The following is a 20,429-nucleotide window of genomic DNA, read 5'->3' as shown; positions in this document are numbered from 1 at the left end:
AGAGCCATTCACTTCCGGTGTGCATTCGCCTCCTCTTGCTCTCGACTGTTAATGGCGGGCGGCGGGTGCTGAGCGGGACGCAGATAACCGCTGTCCGCCCCGCGGACGTCTCCCCTGGCCCCCGCTTCCTGCACGTCGCCAGTGTCGGAGCTGTTCAGCATGTCTGTGGTGCCGCCGAATCGCTCGCAGACGGGCTGGCCCCGGGGGGTCAACCAGTTCGGCAACAAGTACATCCAGCAGACCAAGCCCCTCACCCTGGAGCGCACCATTAACCTGTAAGTTCGGCGAGGCCCCGGCGGGCAAACCCCTCCCGAGCGCCCTCCCTCACCCCGGATGCGGGGTGGCCCTTCCGGGATGCGCGCTTTCTTCTCTCCCAGACCTCTTTCTTGCCCCCGATTTGGCAGCCGTTTTTGAGGAGAGACTTTTTCCCCTTTCCCTTTATTCAGTCATGGTTAAAACCCACGTTTGCTTTGAATTAATCATAATGTGTATGTTCTTTCAATCCATTGTTGGTGTTTTCATTGCACATGTATTTGTTTTTATTTGAATGAATAACTATAATTTTTGTAGAGTGTACATTTCTTTTACAGTAAGTTTTCCAGATTTACCTCTAACGGCCTAGGTTTTTTTCTTTAAATGTTGTGTAGTATTCCATCAAGTGACCACATTTTATTCATTTCCATGCTGTCCGGTCTATCTCTTGCATTCGCATGTCTTGTCTACCGAAGTGACATTATCATCGCAGGCACGCAGTAGACCTAGATTGAGAGTACACACTCTTGTCTGGTGTTCTTTCGGACTGTTAGCGGTACCTACGTGTTGCCCAGAGAGCCAATTTGTGGCCTGGTTTGGTTTTCAACACACCTTTCTCTTAAGCAAATCATTGCTTTTCGAGTTCTCTCTTAAACCAAGTTTTGCTGTAGCAAGAAATTGAGATTGGGATATAGCTTACTCAGTATTTGGCATCCCACTGCCCAGTGTGGAGCTGATTCTAATGGAAGAAAGTGGCCAGTTTAGGCTGGTTGTTTGTTTAAAAAGTGCAAGTCTTTGCTGGTAGTGGCGTTTAGGTAAGTCATCGTAGTGTTTCTCACTTTCATATTCAAATAAATGAACTTTTACTTCTAAAATCAAATGTGACACATGAAATTGAAAAGATTACTGCTTGGTGGTGGTGGCGCATGCTGGATCTCAGTGAGTTTGAGGCCAGCCTGGTCTAAAGAGTGAGTTGGAGGACAGCCAGGACTGTTTCACAGAGAAACCCTATCTCGAAAAACCAAAAAAAAAAGAGGAAAGAGAAAAAAGAAAGATTACTGTTATTGTTTTTGGCAAAACAAGTACTGTCTTGGTAACAAAATATGAAGTTTATAAAATCTGGAAATAGCCGGGCGGTGGTGGCACACACCTTTAATCCCAGCACTTGGGAGGCAGAGGCAGGTGGATCTCTGTGAGTTCGAGGCCAGCCTGGGCTACCAAGTGAGTCCCAGGAAAGGTGCAAAGCTACACAGATAAACCCTGTCTTGAAAAACCAAAAAAAAAAAAAAAAATCTGGAAATAGCTGATAGTTGTGTCTATGTAAATTAACTTTTGTATCAAAATACATAGTAGCACTTCAATTTTCTGTCACATAGATGCTTATAAGATTCCTATGAGTCAGCCGGTGGTGGTGGCTCACGCCTTTAATCCCAGCACTCGGGAGGCAGAGCCAGGCGGATCTCTGTGAGTTCGAGGCCAGCCTGGGCTACAGAGCGAGATCCAGGAAAGGCGCAAAGCTACACAGAGAAACCCTGTCTCAAAAAAACCAAAAAAAAAAAAAAAAAAAACCAAAAAAAAAAAAGGATTCCTGTGAGGTGGGCGGGTGGTGGCGCACACCTTTAATCCAAGCACTGGGGGGGGGGGGCACAGAGGCAGGCAGATCTTTGTGAGTTCAAGACCAGCCTGGTCTACAGAGTGAGTTCCAGGACAGGCTCCAAAGCTATAGAGAAACCCTGTCTCAAAAAACAAACAAACGATTCCTGTGAAGTGGAGAAGGCAAGTGCTCTTTAAAAAAATGAACGAGCATGGGAGGATTTTGCCAACTGGTAGAGAGTTTGTCTAGTGTGCACAGACCCCGTATTCATCTCCAAGCACCTCAAAAAGTAAAAACTGAAAGCACAAGTTCCAAATTACTTCAGTGATGAGCCAGGACCACGGGTTTTATATATACTTTCCTTGATTCCTGGATCAGTGTACATCAGGCGACTGTGTGTAGAATTGTTGAAATAGATGTGTTTTCAGAGATGTTTTACAGGTGATCATGTTACTTTTCACTTCCTGTGTAAATGCATTGTTGAGAAATAAATTGCTGTGAACTTGAGTTCTCGGGGGTGAACTATCTATTAAATGGTAAATCTTTGTTTCTGTAGTATATTTCCATTTAGGGAAACCTGGTTGGGTGCTTTTGTAACACAGTGTGCATACACATGGCTAGGTGTTCAGATGTGCGCTGTGCTTTGAGATGCCCACAGTATGATGTGGAGAATGTGCTCTGTGTCAGCTAGTGCTCACAGCCTTCGGAAGTGCTAACGTTTCCTTCCGCTGATATCTTGTGATGTAGGAGATAGCCCTTGCAACAGAAATATATTGTAGTTGGTCTTAATTCTTTCTTTTTTCTTTTTTCTTTTATGTTTTTGAGACAGGGTTTCTCTGTGTAGCTTTGCGCCTTTCCTGGAACTCACTTGGTAGCCCAGGCTGGCCTCAAACTCACAGAGATCCGCCTGGCTCTGCCTCCCGAGTGCTGGGAATAAAGGCGTGCGCCACCACCGCCCGGCCGGCTTAATTCTTTCTAATGCAGGTGGAAAACCAAATGTTAACACATGTAAAGCATTGTGCAGTACATAAAGCTACATGTAGTAACTTTTCCCTAATAATGATGGTTATTAGATCTACTGCAAAACTATATGTAATCTTTAAAGACCCCTGAAAATGGTATATTTTCATTATTTTAGAGTTACTTTGTTTATGCTTAGAATTTGACTTTTGGAATTAATTTTTCTTTTGGTTACCTTGATTTCCCTTCTCAAGAACAACTGTGGAGAATATGTAGTTGTCTTATTAATATCAAGAATTTTGTGTGTGTTGCATATGTATGCTATATGCATTCATGCAGATGTGTGCACTTGTGTATGTGTGGGGTGTGTGTGTGTGTGTGTGTGTTTGCAGTATTTGGGACTGTATGGGTGTGCCTGTGCCCCAGCACACGTGTGGAAGTCAGGACAGTCTTAGGTGTCAGTTCTTACTTTCTACCTTGTTTGAGAATAGGATCTCTCTCATGGGATCTGCCATGGGGTCTTGTGGGGCTACCATGCTCAGATTTGCTTTATTTGGTGCTGGTTGGGTTTTGTCTGTTTGGGGTGGGTTCTGGGGATTGACTTGAGGTCCGCATGCTTGATAAGCACTTTTGTGCTTATTTTATTAAGGGCTGCAAGGTAGAATGTGTGATAAAATAAATGTGGATTTTAAACTTTAAGGAAAATTTGCTCTTTACTAAGCAAGATGAAGTTTTTAACACTTTAAATCATCTTTTGAAATAGGGAAAAGAGGCTATTCAACTTAGCTGTGGGTAGGAAGAGTAAGCATACTGGTAGGGTAAATGCAGAAGTCTTAAGTAGGCTCAGAGGGAAAAAGAACAGGTCTAAGCCACTGTGGTGGTGTATCCCAGCACTTGGGAGGGAAGGGCAGGCTGGTCTCTGTGGTCAAGCCCGGCCTGGTCTACCAAGTGAGTTCCAGGCCAACTCTGTTTCAAAAAACAAGCAAGCCAGAAGAAGAAAAGTTGATCTGTAAAGGAACTAGAAAAAAATCTGATTATTGCTTCCTGGGAGAAACAAAATAATTGGAGAGGGACCAGTGAGGTGACTCTTCAGGTAAGGTGCTTACTACCAAGACTGATGGTGTGAGTTCAATCCCCAGAACCCACAAGTTATCCTCTGACCTCTGTACATGTGTCATAGAACACCATATGTATACGTGTACAAAACCACATTTTTTTAAATTAAGAAAGCAAGAGAGATATTGATAGACAGTGGTAGCTCAGCATATATGAGAAAAGAAATTAGTTGTTAGTGCCAGTTAGTTAATAGAAATTATAACTAGGTTAGTTAGAAGAACCAGGTTGGTCATTTGGTATTAGTGTCATGAAATGATTGAAAACCAGTATGGACATCCACTTCAATAAGCGTTTCAGGAACCTGAGGACAGCGCTGTCTGTGTCTGACGTATGGAAGTTCTGGCTTCAAGAGTCCAGACAGCCGCAGTATTCTGATCTTTGCTGTCTCTCGTCTTTGAGCACAATGTAGCTTTGACCACTTTTTTTTTTGTATGTTGTTTTGAACTGTCCTGGTAAATGAGACCATTTGTTCTCATGCTACATGCTTGTCTTTGGTTCACAGGTACCCGCTTACCAATTATACCTTTGGTACAAAAGAACCCCTCTACGAGAAGGACAGCTCTGTTGCGGCCAGATTTCAGCGCATGCGGGAGGAATTTGATAAAATTGGGATGAGAAGGACTGTAGAAGGGGTTCTGATTGTACACGAGCACCGGCTACCCCATGTGTTACTGCTACAGCTGGGAACAACTTTCTTCAAATTGTAAGTAGTGTTAGAAATTAACAGCAAGACAACTTGTAATATAATGCAGCTTGAAACACAATTTTAGCCCTTATTTATTTAAACAAATACTGTGAAAGAGTCTTGAAAGAAAACAGTCATGGTTTTTCTGCAGTGTAGTGCTTATTTCCTTTCCAAAGTAGAAATCTGCATGTTTTTATATATTGTTAATATCCTTGAACTAGATCAATCCCCGCTCAGTTTCTAGACCAGATGATAACATTACTTAGTGCGGTTGTTTTCATGTAGTTTAATCAGTTGAGCCCATAACTCTTTAAATATTTACTTGCCGACTGATAAGATTGTGCCAAAAAGAAAGGCCTCAAAACTAAATTAATATTTTTGAAAAATGCACCATTACACAGACCTAAAGAATGTAGTCTGTTCTCTGGGCATTTGTTAGAGTCCATTAATTATAACTTTCCTGTGAGGAGGCTGTGGTGGATTGCTGGCCAGTGACTGCGTTTATTTTATATATATTGGTTTTTCTGTTTAAAACTAGGATTGTATACGATGGTCTGGTACTTAACATTATGTGAACTTTTTACAGCACATCTCATGCCTTTGGTCCTTATTTGATTGCCTATTGAATGGTACTGAAATAGGTCTTACTGAGTTATTTGATGGAAACAATGATTATTGTGTTCTTGCTATTATCCCCAAATTGTATTAAATTGAAAGCTGAAATTCTTAACCTTTTTACAGACCTGGTGGTGAACTTAACCCAGGAGAAGATGAAGTTGAAGGACTAAAACGCTTAATGACAGAGGTATTTTTCTGTTTAACCACTTCAAAGATTTTATTTCCATCTGAATGCCACCGACTTTATAATTGAGTTTTCATATGTCTTAGGAAAATAAGTTTAATTTGAATAGTTAGTAGTTAGTAAATATAACTTAAACTTGTATTAGTATAATTTATTTAATAGTATATTTATTTTTTGCAAAGTAAGTGTATCTAATTTTAGTGCTTGGGAAGCCGAGGCAGAAGGATTACCTTGAGTTCGAGACCACTTAGGCTACATAGTGAGTTCTGTGCCAGCTGGGCCACAAAATGAGACCGTGTTGCTAAATAAAATAAAAAGAAACAATAATAGTAAATTGCCTTTTTTGGTAGAGTTTTCACAAAAACCAGAGGAAACCTATTCACATTTCCTCTGGTTCTCCTAAAAACTCTACCAACAAGTCAAGAGAAAGGTAACTTTTAAAAGCTACAGATTCAGGAGTATTTAAGGAAGGCAAAATGAGTCATTAGCAAAATTGTAAATAAAATAGTAACAGTAAGTTGGAAAGATCTGGAAAGTATTTGAGCTCACCATGACAGTTAGCAGAAACTGGCTCAGCAGGAGGGCAGCCCAGAATGCAGCACTGAAGAGCAGGAAGGCTGAGGAATTGCAGGTGCTAGGTTCCAGGGTCTGAGCCCATCCATGAGCTGGCTTGCTTAAATCTATAAAGGTTATATTTATCTATCTACATTGTTTTTTTCCATTTGGTCCAGTTAAGCAGCAACTGACTGGTGACTGAGGCTGTAAGAATTGGATAAGCCAACACTTAACCTGTAAAAGTTTAGGAGATGGGGAGAATACATGAAAGCTTTCATCCTAAATAATGAGCAGTCTTTGAATCCAGCTGTGAAGGGGGTTGAGAGCATCTGTGTGGAGTGGAGCACAACAGTAAAACAGAGAATGTTACTCTGTGCAGAAAGCTGCAAATTTCTGCTCTGAAGAGAGTGGCTAGTCCAAGAAAAACTAGGTGATGTTATTTGGAGTCTTCTAAAGAAGGAGCATAGCTGTTAGAAAACTCCTGCACCCTAGCAATGCCCATTATTTCACTGTGTTGCCCTTACTTGTGAGCAGATAATCATGCAAGCATCGCTGCTGGCCTGTGAAGAAAGCTTTTTAAGAAAATAAGGCCTACGCCGGGCGGTGGTGGCGCACACCTTTAATCCCAGCACTCGGGAGGCAGAGGCAAGTGGATCTCTGTGAGTTCAAGGTTGGCCTGGTCTACACAGTGAGTTCCAGGATAGCTAAATGAGTCACAAAAATTATGATTTTCTTGAGTAACAGAGGAGATGCTGTCTCTGTGAAACAAGGGGCCATTTGAAAGACTTTAGCAAGGCTGGCAGGGTGGCTCAGTGAGTAAAGGTGCTTGCCACAAGCCTGGCGACCAGGGTTCTGTCTCAAGAACCCACAGCCAGGAGGAAGAAAAGAATTGACTCCACAAAGTTGTCCTCTGATCTCCACATGTGCACTGCACACTTGCCACGCACACATTGTGCAGTAATAAAACTAAAAAAGAAAGTCAGTGCCTCGGATCTCCCAGAAGTAATACAGGAAACTAAAAAATCTGAAGCATGCCTTCATAATTCTGAAAGGATACAGTTTGCATACCAGAACACTCTAATATAACTATAAAGCAACAGTGGGAGAAATAATTATCTTAACATTTGCAGAAATTTCAAAACTGTATTATCTCTTATAACCTTTCTCAGGAAACAATAGAGAAAGTTTGCTTCCAAGATGAAGGAATAAAGTAGGAAAGATGATATAATAATCAGAACATTAAGGTCTAGCCCTGAAGGAGAAAGGCCAAAGAAAACCCTCGTGTCCTAGCTGTGAGCTGGGCTATGCACAGAGAAGAGCAGTGTGATACAGAAAAGTGAAGATGGATAGTGATTGCTGTTTGAATTGAAAAGACATCCAAGCTCTCAGATAGTGTGGGAATAAATCTGTTGATAGCAAGTGAAATGCAGCAGTAACTCTAGAGGATAGTTGTCCAATTGAATTACAGTTTACTAGTTGTTCTTGTGTGAAGGTAGTCATTAATTTAAATACTGAATACTAATTTAATCAGATACTGATAATGGGAGGGTGATGGGGAAAAACATGAGTGAGCACTATGGTTTTAATACCTAATCTACAGTTGAGGGAGGTGAATCTGGTAAACATCCCCTCAGCCAAGTAATCATGATTCACATTAATGGGGAGTCATACTGATAGCAGGAGCCTTTGATGTGATTTGATTTGGTATAAGAATGGCCTTTTCCCTCTCTTGTCTTCCTTGCCAGAATCTGTAACCTCAGTCTCACTGAGAAATACTATACAAAATCCTGAGCAGTATTCCTCAAGACTGTCAAGATCCTCAAGCTACAGAACTACACTGTGTAGAGCAGTTCAGGGAAAGTGATGACCACATGTATTGTATCTTAGATGGGATCCTGGGCCTGTAATGGGACATTGGGTACAGAATTAAAGAGACTGAAAACTGTATGGGTTTCTTTGGTATAGTATTGATTCATTAGTTTAACAGATATGCTATACTGATATTAGATGGTAACAGTAGAGGAAAGGTGTAGGCATTATAGGGAGTTCTGGCTCATCTTTGAAAGGTTTCTTAATATGTAAAACTATTCTAAAAATAAAAAGAATACTTTTAAACGTAGAGGCAAATATTGGGGAAAACAACTAAGAGCTGAGTGTTGTAGCCAGTTAGGAATGAGTGAAACAGGACAGTTGATTGCTTTCCTACTCTGAACTTCGTAGAGCCATTTTTTGACAAGTGAAATGGGTAGAATATAACTTTTTTAAGTTTACTTATATTATGGTATGATAGTTTGCGTTTATGTGTGTATGTACACCACGTGTGTGCCTGGTGCCCTCAGAGGTCAGAAAGATGGAGATAGATTCCAAGAATTGAAAGTACAGATTGTTGTGAGTCACCATGTGGGTGCTGGGAACCAAATCCAGGTCTTCTGAAAGAGCAGTCAGTGCTCTTAATCACTGAGCCATCTCTCCAGCCTGAATCCAACTTGATCAAAATGAGTTCATGTTATATTACAAAGATTAGTAATGGGATTTTGTGAGATTGGAAAATATACATTTTTGTAACTTTAGGTAGATTATTTGTAGAAATGATAGTTGATTCTAGAAAACCTGTTGTGTGCTATTTTGCTGATGTTAACTGGTCATCTTTGATTTTCCATGCATAACCAGAGCAAAGGACAGATTTTTTGAGACAGGGTCTCACCATGTAGCCCTAGCTAGCCCAGAGCTTGCTATGTAGATTGAACTCACAGAGATCCTCCTGCCTCTGTCTCCTGAATGTAGGATTAAAGTAGGTTGATACTAGATTTTGAACTAATCTTGTCTATCTTGACAGATTGAAATGGGTAATACATTTCAGAGAAGAGATCTATCAGGAAGACACTAGCTGACTGATGTCTCTGTTAGGAGTATCACTGGACTAAAAATAGTCTCTCTACCACAGAAAGGTATTCTTACGGGTGTGTATTTAGTTTACTCACTGTACTGTACTTTCCACAGATACTGGGTCGTCAAGATGGCGTCCTGCAGGACTGGGTCATTGATGACTGCATTGGTAACTGGTGGAGACCGAATTTTGAACCTCCTCAGGTCAGTGTTCAGTTGTGTTAACCAGGCATTTGGTTAGCAGAAAACTCACTTAATTCTAGACTTTAAAAAGATCAGGGCCAGCAAGATGGCTCAGCAGGTAAAGGTACTTGATGCCAAGCCTTAGGACTTGCTTGAGTTGGAACCCTGGAACTCACAAGATGGGAGCAGAGGATCAATTCTCTTAAATTGTTTTCTGACTTCTACATGCATGCTGTGGCATGTAGACACAGACACACACACACACACACACACACACACACACACACACACACACACTGAATAAGTAGAAATTTTTAGAAATGAAAAATAAGTAGACCATGACTTCCCATTTCTCATTTCCTTAATTTTGATTCAAAAAACATTTTAAAAACCAAACAGCTTGCTGACAGTGGTGATGCACACCGTTAATCCCAGCACTTGGTAACAGAAGCAGGCAGGTTTCTGTGAGTTCAAAGCCAGACTGGTGTACACACAGAGTTCCAGGACAGCCAGGGCTGTTAGACTGAGAAACCTTGTCTCAAAAAACAAACAAAACCAAAACAAAACAATCCAAACAGCTTTTCCCTTTCATGTGTATGAGTGTTTGCTTGCCTGTGTGTATGTGCTTGATGCCCAAGGAGATGAGAGAGAGGATTGGATCCCCTGGAACCGGAGTGATGATGGTCCTTAGGTACCACATAGGTGCTGGAAACTAACCCCCACCCATAAAACAAATGGAAAATTTCTAAAATGAAAAAAAGATCAAAGTAGACCTTGACTTTCAATTTCTCTTCTTTAACTCCTTAGTTTCGATGTAGGAGACATTAACCAACCAAGCAGCTGTTCCTCCTCCTATTTCTGTTGTTGTGTGTGTCTATTTATATTGAATGTGCTATGTAACGAAGGCTGGCCTTGCACTGTTCTCCTACCTCTAGCTCCAAAGTGTTGGGACTACAGAAGTGCACAGATAGTAAACCACATTTTCAGGATGATACTGTTCATTGTTTTCTTCATTTTTGGGGTGTTGGGAATTGAACTAGGCCTTATGAAAATTTTTTTTAATATGTAAAAGTAGAATTGCAGTAAGTAAAATTCACCTTAAACAGCAATTCATGGTGAAACATTTTTCATTACCTCCCTCCTGCTGCTGCTGCATCTTCCTGTCCTCACCATGGACTCCCCCGCCCCAGTCCCCCCAGACAGGGTCTCTCTGTAACAGTCCTGAACATCCTGGAACTCGCTTTGTGACCAGGCTGGCCTCAAACTCAAGAGATCTTCCTGCTGCCTTCCGAGTGCTGGGATTAAAGGTGTGCGCCACCATGGACTATTTTGAAATAAATACTAGGTATCATTTCAATTGTGAATATTTTAGTGTGAATTGTAAGAGGTAAGGATTTTATTTTATAAAAAGGTGGCAGCCAGGCAGTGGTGGCAAATGCCTTTAATCCCAGCACTTGGGAAGTAGAAGCAGGTGGATGATCTCTCTGAGTTCGAGGCCAGCCTGTTCTACAGAGCGAGTTCCAGGACAGGCTCCAAAAAAGATACACAGAGAAACCCTGTCTTGAAAAACAAACAAACAAACAAAAAGATGACAATGGAGACTAGAGAGGTGGTTCAGGGGTTGTGAACACATGCTGTTCTGGTAGAGGACCAGAGTTCTATTCCCAGAATATATTTTAGGTGGTTCACAACTACCTGTAACTCCAGCCTCAGGGGATCTGACACCTCACCTCTGTGGGCACCTGTGCCCATGTGTACAGACACATGCATACACATAATTAAAAATAATGAAAGTAAAAGGATGGAGAGATGGCTCAGCAGTTAAGAGCACTTGCTGCTCTTGCAGAAGACCAGAATTAGTTCCCAGCACCCACAAGGTAGTTCACAACTGTCTGTAATTCCACTTCCAATGGATCATACCCTTTCTGGCTTCTGAAGACATCAGGCACACAATTTCTTTAAGGGAGTCTTTAGTAAAGTGGACTGTGTTTGGGACAGTGTGAATACATTGACTCTCCCAGTGCTCATTCCCAAAGACCTTGGTGTGTGTGAGAGAGAGAATGTGTGGGATTCCCAATAGAGCAGGTGCCTAGTGTCTGGACTCCCAGGGAATCACAGCGAGAGACTGGTGGTGGACATAAAGCCAAAAGGCCAGCATGTAAATTGGAAGAGAGTCTGGCTGTCTTAGCTAAGTAAATAGCTTGTTTTATCTTAAAACTGAAGCAGAGCTGCTTCCTTGTACTTAAAGACACTTCTAAGTCCTGGGTCCTCTGGAGGACATTCAAATAGATGAAGTGATAAATAGCTTTTACAAGTTCTACTTTTGAAAAATGGCTGGGTGGAAAAAAAGTGTCTTCAAAAAAATAAATAAATAAATAAAAGCTGGGAATGGGACCTAGGGCCTTGTGCATGCTATACAAGTATTCTACCACTGAGCTGCATTCCCAACATAAGAAAATACAGTCATTGTCATACTAAAGCAATCTCATCAAATATATAATCACTATTTTCATATATCCTGATTTTTTTGCCTTTTTTTTTTTTTTTTTTTTTTTTTTTTTTGGAGACTGGGTCTCTTTATGTAGTCCTGGCTATCCTGGAACTTCCTATGTAGATTGGACTGGCCTTGAGCTTACAGAAATCCTCCTGCCTCTGCCTCCCAAATGCTGTGATTTAAAGCATGTGCCTATGTCTTAGGGTTTCTATTGCTGCAAGGAAACACCATGACCAAAGAGCAAGTTAGGGGAGGAAAGTTTATTTGGCTTACACTTTAGCATTGTTGTTCATCACTGAAGGAAGTTAGGACAGGAACTCAAACAGGCAGGATCCCAAAGGCAGGAGCTGCTGCAGAGCCCACAGAGGAATGCTGCTTACTGGCTTGCTTCACATGGCTTGCTCAGCCCACCTTATAGAATCCAGGACCAACAGCCCAGGGGTGGCACCACCCACCGTGGGCTGGGTCCTCTCCCATTGATAACTAAATGAGAAAGTGCCTTACAGCTGGATCTGAAGGAGGCATTTCCTCAACTGAGGCTCATTCCTCTGATAACTAGCTTGTGTCAAGTTGACACACAAAACCACCCAATACAGCCACCATGCTTGGCTGTCCTAATTATTTCTGTATGTTTTTGTATTTGCTTAAATTAGGATAGTGTCATGTTTCTTACATTTACAGGGTTGTTAGCCCTTTTTTCCTACCCTATAAATCATTTTGAATGAAAATAGGTGGTCTTGTGTTTGAATTGCCAATAGGATCCATGTATTATGGAACACATGTTCTTTCTCCTAAATGTCCATACATTGGTAAATCTGTTGATTGGATTTGGCCTCCATTAATGGGGCAAAGGGAGCAAACAAGGTAAGCTAGCGTGTTGCTGCTGTGTAACAGATTACAGGCTGAGCATTTCTAATGCAAAAATCTGAGATCCAGAGGCTTTGGTTGACATGAAAAGGTTTTGGATCGTATAATTTTGGACTTTTAAGTTGTGGATACTCATGAGTGTAAATATTCCAGAGTTTACAAAACTCCAGAATTGGAAGCACTTTGATCTTGTGTCTTTCTAATAAGGGATACTCATCTATCTCCAAATTTAGTAGCCTAAGACAATAGATATTTATGAACTTGTAGTTTTCAGAACCTTATGAAGTCACAGACTCTTAGCTGAGATTACATCATGACGCAGATTGGGACAAGGATATAATCCCTAATTCACATGCATGCAGACTTTCTTAGCTAGTAGACTGGAGTCTTCAGGTTTGCCAGTCGTTGAGAGAGCTAGCTTCCCTGAGTTTTGTCATCTTCAAAGGAGAACTCCCTCCGAGGACAGCTACCTTCCCTGGAGCATGTAATTGAAAAGAATGTAAGAAATGATGTCAGGGAGTGCCCTAGTGGGAAGCTCTGGTCAGTTAGTTTCCTGGTCTTGGCAGTGGTAAATGATCACTTCTGTATTCTATGTCACACTCTGGTCGATAGTGGGAGAGAGTCCATCAGGGTGTGAATTCGGAAGACCTGGATGTTTGGGACATCTTGAATGCTGGCCTCCATAGGATGTGGTTTGTCCTTCTGTTCAGGTCTCATACTGTCTGGATGGGTGTGGTGGCCCATGCTTGTTTAAATCTTGCCACTTACGTGGCAGAGGCAGGTGGATCTCTGTGAGTTCAAGGCTAGCCAGGTATGCACACAAGTGCCAGGTCAGCTAGTGCTTACGGTAGTGAGACTTTGTCTCAAAGGAGATATAACTTTTTTTTATACTATTTGGTTGTTTTTTGTAATGATAACAGCTCATTGATGATGGTTTCCTACAGTCATGAAATCATTGGAGATGCATTTCTTATACACAGAGAAACAACCTCACAGTTATTTGGTTACTCTGGGGGATATGGTTCTATAGGAAGTAGCTGCTGCTTTTCCTTCCTTAAGTTTTCAGAATGCATTCATCCTTCAAAGATATATTATGGGTGAGTAGGACAGATGTGGATACAGATTGCTTGAGAGGTGAGACAGGAAGTAGCAAAGTATAGGGAGAGGGGGACCAGAAGCAGCCCGTGTTAAAAAAAATAAATAAAAAGCCGGGCTTGGTGGTACATACCTACAACCTCAGTATTCTGGTAGCAGAGGCAGAAAGCTAAAGAGCTCATGGCCAATCTTAGCTACATACTGAGTCCAAGGCCAGCTCCAGCAACATGAGACCGTGTCTCAATAAAACAAAAACCACCAACAAGAAGAAACACCAGAGCAAAGCCAAACAGCGCCACATAATAGTATTGATCTTAGTGTAGCCATGAGCAGCTAGATTAATACTGCTAAGGCTGTCAAGGAACCAGTGTTGAACATCTCCAAATTGTCTGTCAGAAAGATGGAAATCCAGGGACTCCTCCCTTTGGGTAGGACTTGAATGGATTCCCTAGTTTCATGACTTGAAAAACTTTACAGACTCTAGAAAAGCTTGGAGGTTTTTGGAAAGCAGAGTTGAAACTATGAGAGCAAGGAGCACATTTCCTGTTACTTCCAAATATGCCTGCCTAAGATCTGAGGGGGAGGACATGAACACCTCATTATTATGTCACTATGACCACATGAACTTAAGTACATTTGCTGTATTAATTCTGTTATAATGACTGATAATGTTATTGATGCTCAGATTTTCATACATTGGCTAGTAAGGTGGCATCTTAAAGTTGGACCTTAATTCTTTGGACAGATCAAAAGTCCTTTATTGGAGAGCTTCTTTTCATAACAGTGTGTTCCAGGTCAAGTGTTACACAATATTGCCAGCAAAAGATGTTCTGTCCTCTCCTGACTGCCTCGTGTAACTAAGGACGAGCACACAGGGCTCTGTGGACGCTGGTGTTCCTGAGAATTGTCACAATACATTTGTGTCCTGGCTTTAGGAAGCAAAGTTTCATACACAGATGGTGAAGTTGCTGTTTCAAAGATATATACAACAATTATTCTAAATGGGCTTTGTTTTCTTGGACAGTCCTTGATCTAATTGGAAGGAAAGTGCTCAGTGATAACTCGGGAGTCTTCCAGGCTGGTTTCTGAATACCCTCCTTTATCTCCTCACTATGGCTCACTGAAGCCTAAGGTTGGCTCTGGAAGTAAGGATATAAGTGCTGTGCTGTGTTTATTTAGTTTTAGCCACCTTGCCTGCTTTCATTGGGTGTCATTGTGGAAAGGTGTGTCATGTCCTTGTTTCAGTCTCTTCATAGAAACTGCACTGGCTGTTAGGACCAGGACTGGAGGAGGACAGTCTCAGAAAGGGGCAGCTGCAAATAGAAGGAAGTTACTTCGTTTGGCCATGATTTGTTGAATGTGAAGCAGAGGTGTTTCTTCAGGTGTGCTGTTTGAACTCCTTCTCACCTCTTCATCCCTCCACTGTTAATATTCTGGTTTTCATGTAGACCTCCAAAACCTGGGATAGTTGCTTCATTTCATTTGTACTTTAGGGGTAGTGCTGGTGTGTAATTATCCTAACTTCAGTACTGGTTGGTGCCAGTGAGGAGTAGAGAATATGGCGTAAGCAGTAGACTGTTGTAATGATTAAGGACTGACTAGATGCAGTGTCAGTGTGGTGTCACCAAACTGGATGATCTTCGGCAGACATGGCCTTTAGCCCACTCTCCTTGTATGTCTCTTTTCAGCCCTTTGTAAGTCCTCTGCCCTCAAATACCACCCCAAAAGGAAACAGATTTCTGAATATATTGTTGGAGAACTTGGGAGAGATTTGTGTAATACAGACATGGTAAAGGAAGGAAAAAGTCCTATCTTAACTCCCCCCCTCCCATGTCAAATTGTTGTCAAGCAGTAGTTTCTTCAGTTCTTTCTATCTCTTGAGTTTTTCTAAACATTTGCATCTTACCCAGCAGTTAAGACTCTGCCCAGCTGGGAAAACTCCACTTAGCCCATCTTGTGTTCTTAAAGCATGTGCCATGTGTATGGTGGGGGAGTAGGAGGAAGGGACAAAGGGCATCTTGTCAAATATCTCAAAGACTTTCAGGTTTTCATGGAGTAAATATGACCACATCAGGATTCTAGAGTATTTTAGTGACACTTAAAAATGGCAGCAGCAACTTTTGTTAAAACCAAAATTTGATTGTGTTGTAAATTTCTCCAGTCATACATTCTTTGAGTGGTTTACTTGAACGACTGATGGATTTATTGCTTGTTAGTTCCTGTGTGTGAAGGCACTCGATGTGTCTGTTATGTAAATGTTGAGTCCGGAAGGGAAGCCAGACAGTAGTGCCCACAGTAAGTGTGCTGGGAAGTGTACACAAGAGAACAAATGAAGCCACGGCATGTGTGTTACAGTAAGACTAAGTTAGGATATGAGGATAGTGGAGAACTTGATAACTAAGACATGAGGTATAAAGAATAGTGATGCTTGAAGCCTACAAGTTATTCTCATTTTCTGTTTTAGTATCCATATATTCCTGCACATATTACAAAGCCCAAGGAACATAAGAAGTTGTTTCTGGTTCAGCTTCAAGAGAAAGGTAAGGCATTTATTTGTCTGGAAGACAGCGTTAAAAGCTCTGGCAAAGCTCTCTCCTCGTCTTCTCCATTTTCCTTGAATAGCTTTAGGTTCACTGTAAGACCGAAAACACACTCAGGCAAAAAAGTCTTCAGGCCTGTTGTGTTTTAACAAGTAACTGTTCCACCCCAACATCCCATCCCCACCCCACTCCCCAAAAAGCAAAACAAACCAACCCGAGATCTCATGTAACCTAGACTGGCCTTGAAGTCTTGACCCTAACGCCTTCCCTCTTAAGTGCTGAGATGACAGGCTTTCACTGCCACCCTTGGCTTTTGGGTTTTGTTCTTTTATATTGAGACAGGCTCTTGCCTCCAGATCAGTCAAATCAATCTTTCTCTTTGATTTGTTTTAATTATTTGTAGGGGTGTGCGTGTGCGTGTGCGTGTGCGTGTGTGTGGCGCGCGCGCCTGCCTGTCTGTCTGTGCACTCATGAGTGCTGGGGTGGGAACTAAACTCCAGTCCTCTGGAAGAACAGCATTGCTCTTAACTGCTGAGTCATTTTCAACCTGCCTGCCAGCCAGCCTGTCCCTTCTCTCACTTCCTTCTCCCTCCCTCTCCTCTGACTGTGAGTATCCTTAGGAATACTGTCGTTGACCTGAGCTCACCAATTAGGCTAAACTGGCTGTCTACCTGTCTCCACTTTCCTGGCACCAGGATTACAAACACACACAGCATATGGGTTTTGTTCCTCATGCTTGGAAGGCAAGCCTCCAAATCTTGATCTTCCTGCTTAGCCTCTGAAGTGCTGGAACTGTCACAACACCTGGCTCCATTTCTTAAAATAGTTTTATATGAGAATTAAAAATTAAATGACAATTCCTGGCCAATTCTCATCTTGCTTTTTAAGTTGTTTATGGCATTTCTCTTCTTGAGAGGATGAGTTTTGAATATATGTCCATAATCTCTAGAAGACACAGATAACCCAAAATGACTGATTTTTCTTTAAAAGTTTTTCTCAGGACTGGGGAGATATAGTTCAGGTAAAGTGCTCACTGTGCAAGATTCAGAACCTGAGTTTGGCTCTTCAGCACCCATGTAAAGAAATGAGCATGGCGGTACACCTCTGTAACCCTAGACCACTAGGCTGAGACAGGTAGAATCTAGGGGTTTTCTGGTCAGCTAGTCTAGCCCAGACAGTGAGCTCTAGGTTCACTGAGACTCAAAACATAAGGTGGGAAGTAACTGAGAAGACACCCTGATGCCAGCCTCTGGCCTTCACGTGTGCTTGCATGAGCGAACACACAGCAAAGCTTTTCCAAATGCAAAATTGATTAGTTACAGAGTGGGAGTAAACATCATACGAAAGATTAAGGAAACTGAATACTACGTTGTTGTTGTTTTTGTTTTTTGTAGCCTTATTTGCAGTACCGAAAAATTACAAGCTGGTAGCTGCACCGTTGTTTGAATTGTATGACAATGCACCAGGATATGGACCCATCATTTCTAGTCTTCCTCAGCTGTTAAGCAGGTATGGAAAGTTGAACATTTCTGATAGAACTATGTAAAATGTCTAATGAGAAGTATTTGGAATCACTTGAGAAGTGATAGTTCACAAATTTTAGGGCTTAAGGAAAATAAAGACATGTGAAGGTTTTTGTTTGTTTGTTTTGTTTTTCCCCTTTCTGGTATAAGGTTTCTCTGGGTAGCCTTGGCAGTTCTGGAACTAGACTAGTCTGGCCTCGAATTCATAGAGATCTGCCTGCCTCTACTCCGAGTGCTGGGACTAAAGGTGTACACCACCACTGCCCAGTCAATCAATGTATTCTTAGGTTGTATGAAATCGATAGATAAAATACAACTAAAAGTACCCAGAGACTGAAATTATGGCATGATGTTCTGATACTTATGCAACGGTTCTTCCTCAGATCTGCTGTCTTCCACAGTTAAGTTTGCAGTCTATTCAAAGAAGAGATGGTAAAACAGTCAATATTTGAAGTATGACATGGTTGTCTATATAAAAATGGAGATGAAATATTTTAGTATAGCTTATTCTCTTTCTGTTTTTGGAACTTACTGTACTTAGACCTGAATTGGCAAATGGGAGACAGTCCTATAATTTTATATGGAGTCCGAATTTTGAGGCAAATAGGATATTTTGTTGGGAGGAGAGGGATTGTTTTGTTTTTCAACAGGATCTCTACACGGCCCTGGCTGTCCTAGAACTTACTCTGTAGACCAAGCTGGCTGAGAACTCAGATCTACCTGCCTCTGTCTGGAGTTCTGGGATCAAAGGCGTGCGCCACCATGCTCCACTTGAGTATGCATTTTCAAAATGGATTTGTATGGTAATATACTATGAGTTCAAAGCCAGCCTGCTCCACATAATGAATTCTAGTCCAGCCAGGGTTATGTAGTGAGACCTGTGTCAAACAACAAAAGGAAGAAAAGAATATGGATTGTATACTGAAGAGATGGCTTAGTAGTTAAGAGTGTATACTGCTTTTGCACTGAGTTTAATTCCCGACACCCATGCTGGGCAGTTCATTACTGTCTGATGCCTCTGGCGCCTGTGCTCACAGGTATGCACACAAACACTTTCGCTCTCAAACTCTCGCACTTGCTTTTAGTTAAATCTTGTGGATTGTGCAGTTAATGTTTGGATTTGAATCCCACCTTTTTATGATTTATTTTCTGTTTTGTGTGCATTGGTGTTTTGCCTGCATGTCTGTGTGAGGGTGTCAAATCCCCTGGAGCTGGAGTTACAGAGAGCTGGGAGCTGCCATATCTGGACTGGGAATTGAATCTGGGTCCTCTGGAAGAGCAGCCAGTGCTTTAACTACTGAGCCTTCTCTCCTGCCCTTCTCAATACTTGCTGGTAGTAAAACTGTGGACAAACTCTTATACTGTGTGCCATATACTTCATATGCTAATGAGGATGATAGTTTCTTCATAGGACTATGGGGACCAAGTCAGATAACACATAAAGTACTTAGAACATAGTACCTGGAAGTGGTTAATACATGTTAGTTTAACAGCACCCTAGTCATGGTATTAGCGTCTCTGGACGCTTGGTGAGTGTAGAATTGGCCTTTTTACTTTGCCACTAACCACCCTTCAGCTTTTGCTCCTCTACTATATAGGCCTCTTGCTGTATCAGGTGCACATGAGCATATATATGCACAGAGCAAAGGATTTGTCACAACTTTTTATGCCTTCAAGGAAATTTTGTATTTCATAATTAACCAAATTTATATGCTTAATGTTTCTCATGGTACGTATTCAGCAGCACTGCTGTAGTATATAATCATGACTGATGAGAGTAAGCTGTCTTAGTATAGAAATGCTAAACATGTTGAAGGAGGGGAGAAACGGCCAGGTAATTTCCTTGTTGTTTAAGGTGGAAACTGTATAATTAGTAGTGTTTTTAATAAACTTTTTTTTTTTTAACTCAGGTTCAATTTTATCTACAACTGAATGCCTGCACACAGAAGTAAAGCCGTCTCTGTGAGCACAGCTTACACACACAGAAGAAGAATTGTAGAGAATTTTTGGTTTTCTCTTGTTCCCTAAATTGCCACCTCCTTACTGTTTAAAGAGTAAAATTAATATGAACTAGATAGTGGTGTAAACATGTGACAGTGTTCATTAATTGTTTGTTCTATTCATACTTTTTTTGTACAACATTAAAGAAAGTGAACTTCCTATTTGTATTATTATTTGTAAGTTTCTATTTAACTCTGAAAAGTCTTATAGTTGAGGATCTTTTTTTCCATGCTTTAGACTGGGGAATGTTAAAACATGATTGTGGTTTAGATGAGTGGAACTTATGGGCCTTTTACTCCAACACTGTTAAATTAGGCATATAGTCTGAGACTTACAGGTGTTTGTAATGAGGGCTTTCCATTTCTCTGGGGAACTAAATTTATCCGATTAAGTCCAACACACAGTGTGTACCAAACTAAACTCCAGTGAGTTCTGTACAAAGAATCTCCACTATATTATCTTGACGAGTATATTTTATATAACTGTCTAGGCCTCACTTTACAAGTCAAAAGACATTACACATTTGGGAAACCATTAAGATCAGGAAAGTTGAAAACCACTGGAATTGGTATAAAAAGGTCCATTTAGAACTCATCATTGCAGTATTTTGCTTTGTATAATGGAACAGTGATTATTTGCACTGCCGTGAATTGCTTATTGGGCCATGACAAAAATAACATCAGGTTTTAAACTCTCAGACAGTTACAGTTATGAGAATCTGAAGTGTTGTATACATAATGATAAAAATTTTGATTTTTAGCAAGCAGTAAAGCTTTTCAAAAACATTTTAAAATAGGATAGGTATGGTGGTATACACACATGGGAGCCTAATGTTGGAGGATCAACAATTCCAGGATAGCTGAGTACCTAGCAAGT

At 41.2% G+C, this 20,429-nt stretch overlaps 2 protein-coding genes across 2 annotated transcripts in view; one reads left to right on the top strand and one right to left on the bottom strand.

The window, feature by feature from the left end:
* Positions 1-20,429, bottom strand: part of Ogfod1 (2-oxoglutarate and iron dependent oxygenase domain containing 1) — a 76,183-nt gene that overhangs the window by 47,275 nt on the left and 8,479 nt on the right. The gene's annotated exons all lie outside the window — the stretch shown is intronic.
* On the top strand, positions 4-19,712 carry Nudt21 (nudix hydrolase 21). Its single transcript, XM_059264568.1, has 7 exons — positions 4-275; positions 4,425-4,625; positions 5,349-5,412; positions 8,965-9,054; positions 15,954-16,029; positions 17,424-17,538; positions 19,463-19,712. The coding sequence occupies exons 1-7, from the start codon at positions 160-162 to the stop codon at positions 19,482-19,484; spliced, it is 684 nt and encodes a 227-aa protein (XP_059120551.1). The 5' UTR covers positions 4-159; the 3' UTR covers positions 19,485-19,712.

The sequence above is a fragment of the Peromyscus eremicus genome, chromosome 5, assembly GCF_949786415.1.
Source record: "Peromyscus eremicus chromosome 5, PerEre_H2_v1, whole genome shotgun sequence".
NCBI lineage: Eukaryota > Metazoa > Chordata > Mammalia > Rodentia > Cricetidae > Peromyscus > Peromyscus eremicus.
The sequence above is the reverse complement of the archived record's forward strand: the minus strand, read 5'-3'. Positions and strand labels throughout refer to the sequence as shown.

Excerpts from the sequence above, each read along its gene's own strand:
- Nudt21 (XM_059264568.1), top strand. The coding sequence starts at position 160 with ATGTCTGTGGTGCCGCCGAATCGCTCGCAGACGGGCTGGCCCCGGGGG. Across the intron at positions 5,413-8,964 it reads TAAAACGCTTAATGACAGAG|ATACTGGGTCGTCAAGATGG; the intron begins GTATTTTTCTGT and ends TACTTTCCACAG. Across the intron at positions 9,055-15,953 it reads CGAATTTTGAACCTCCTCAG|TATCCATATATTCCTGCACA; the intron begins GTCAGTGTTCAG and ends TTTCTGTTTTAG.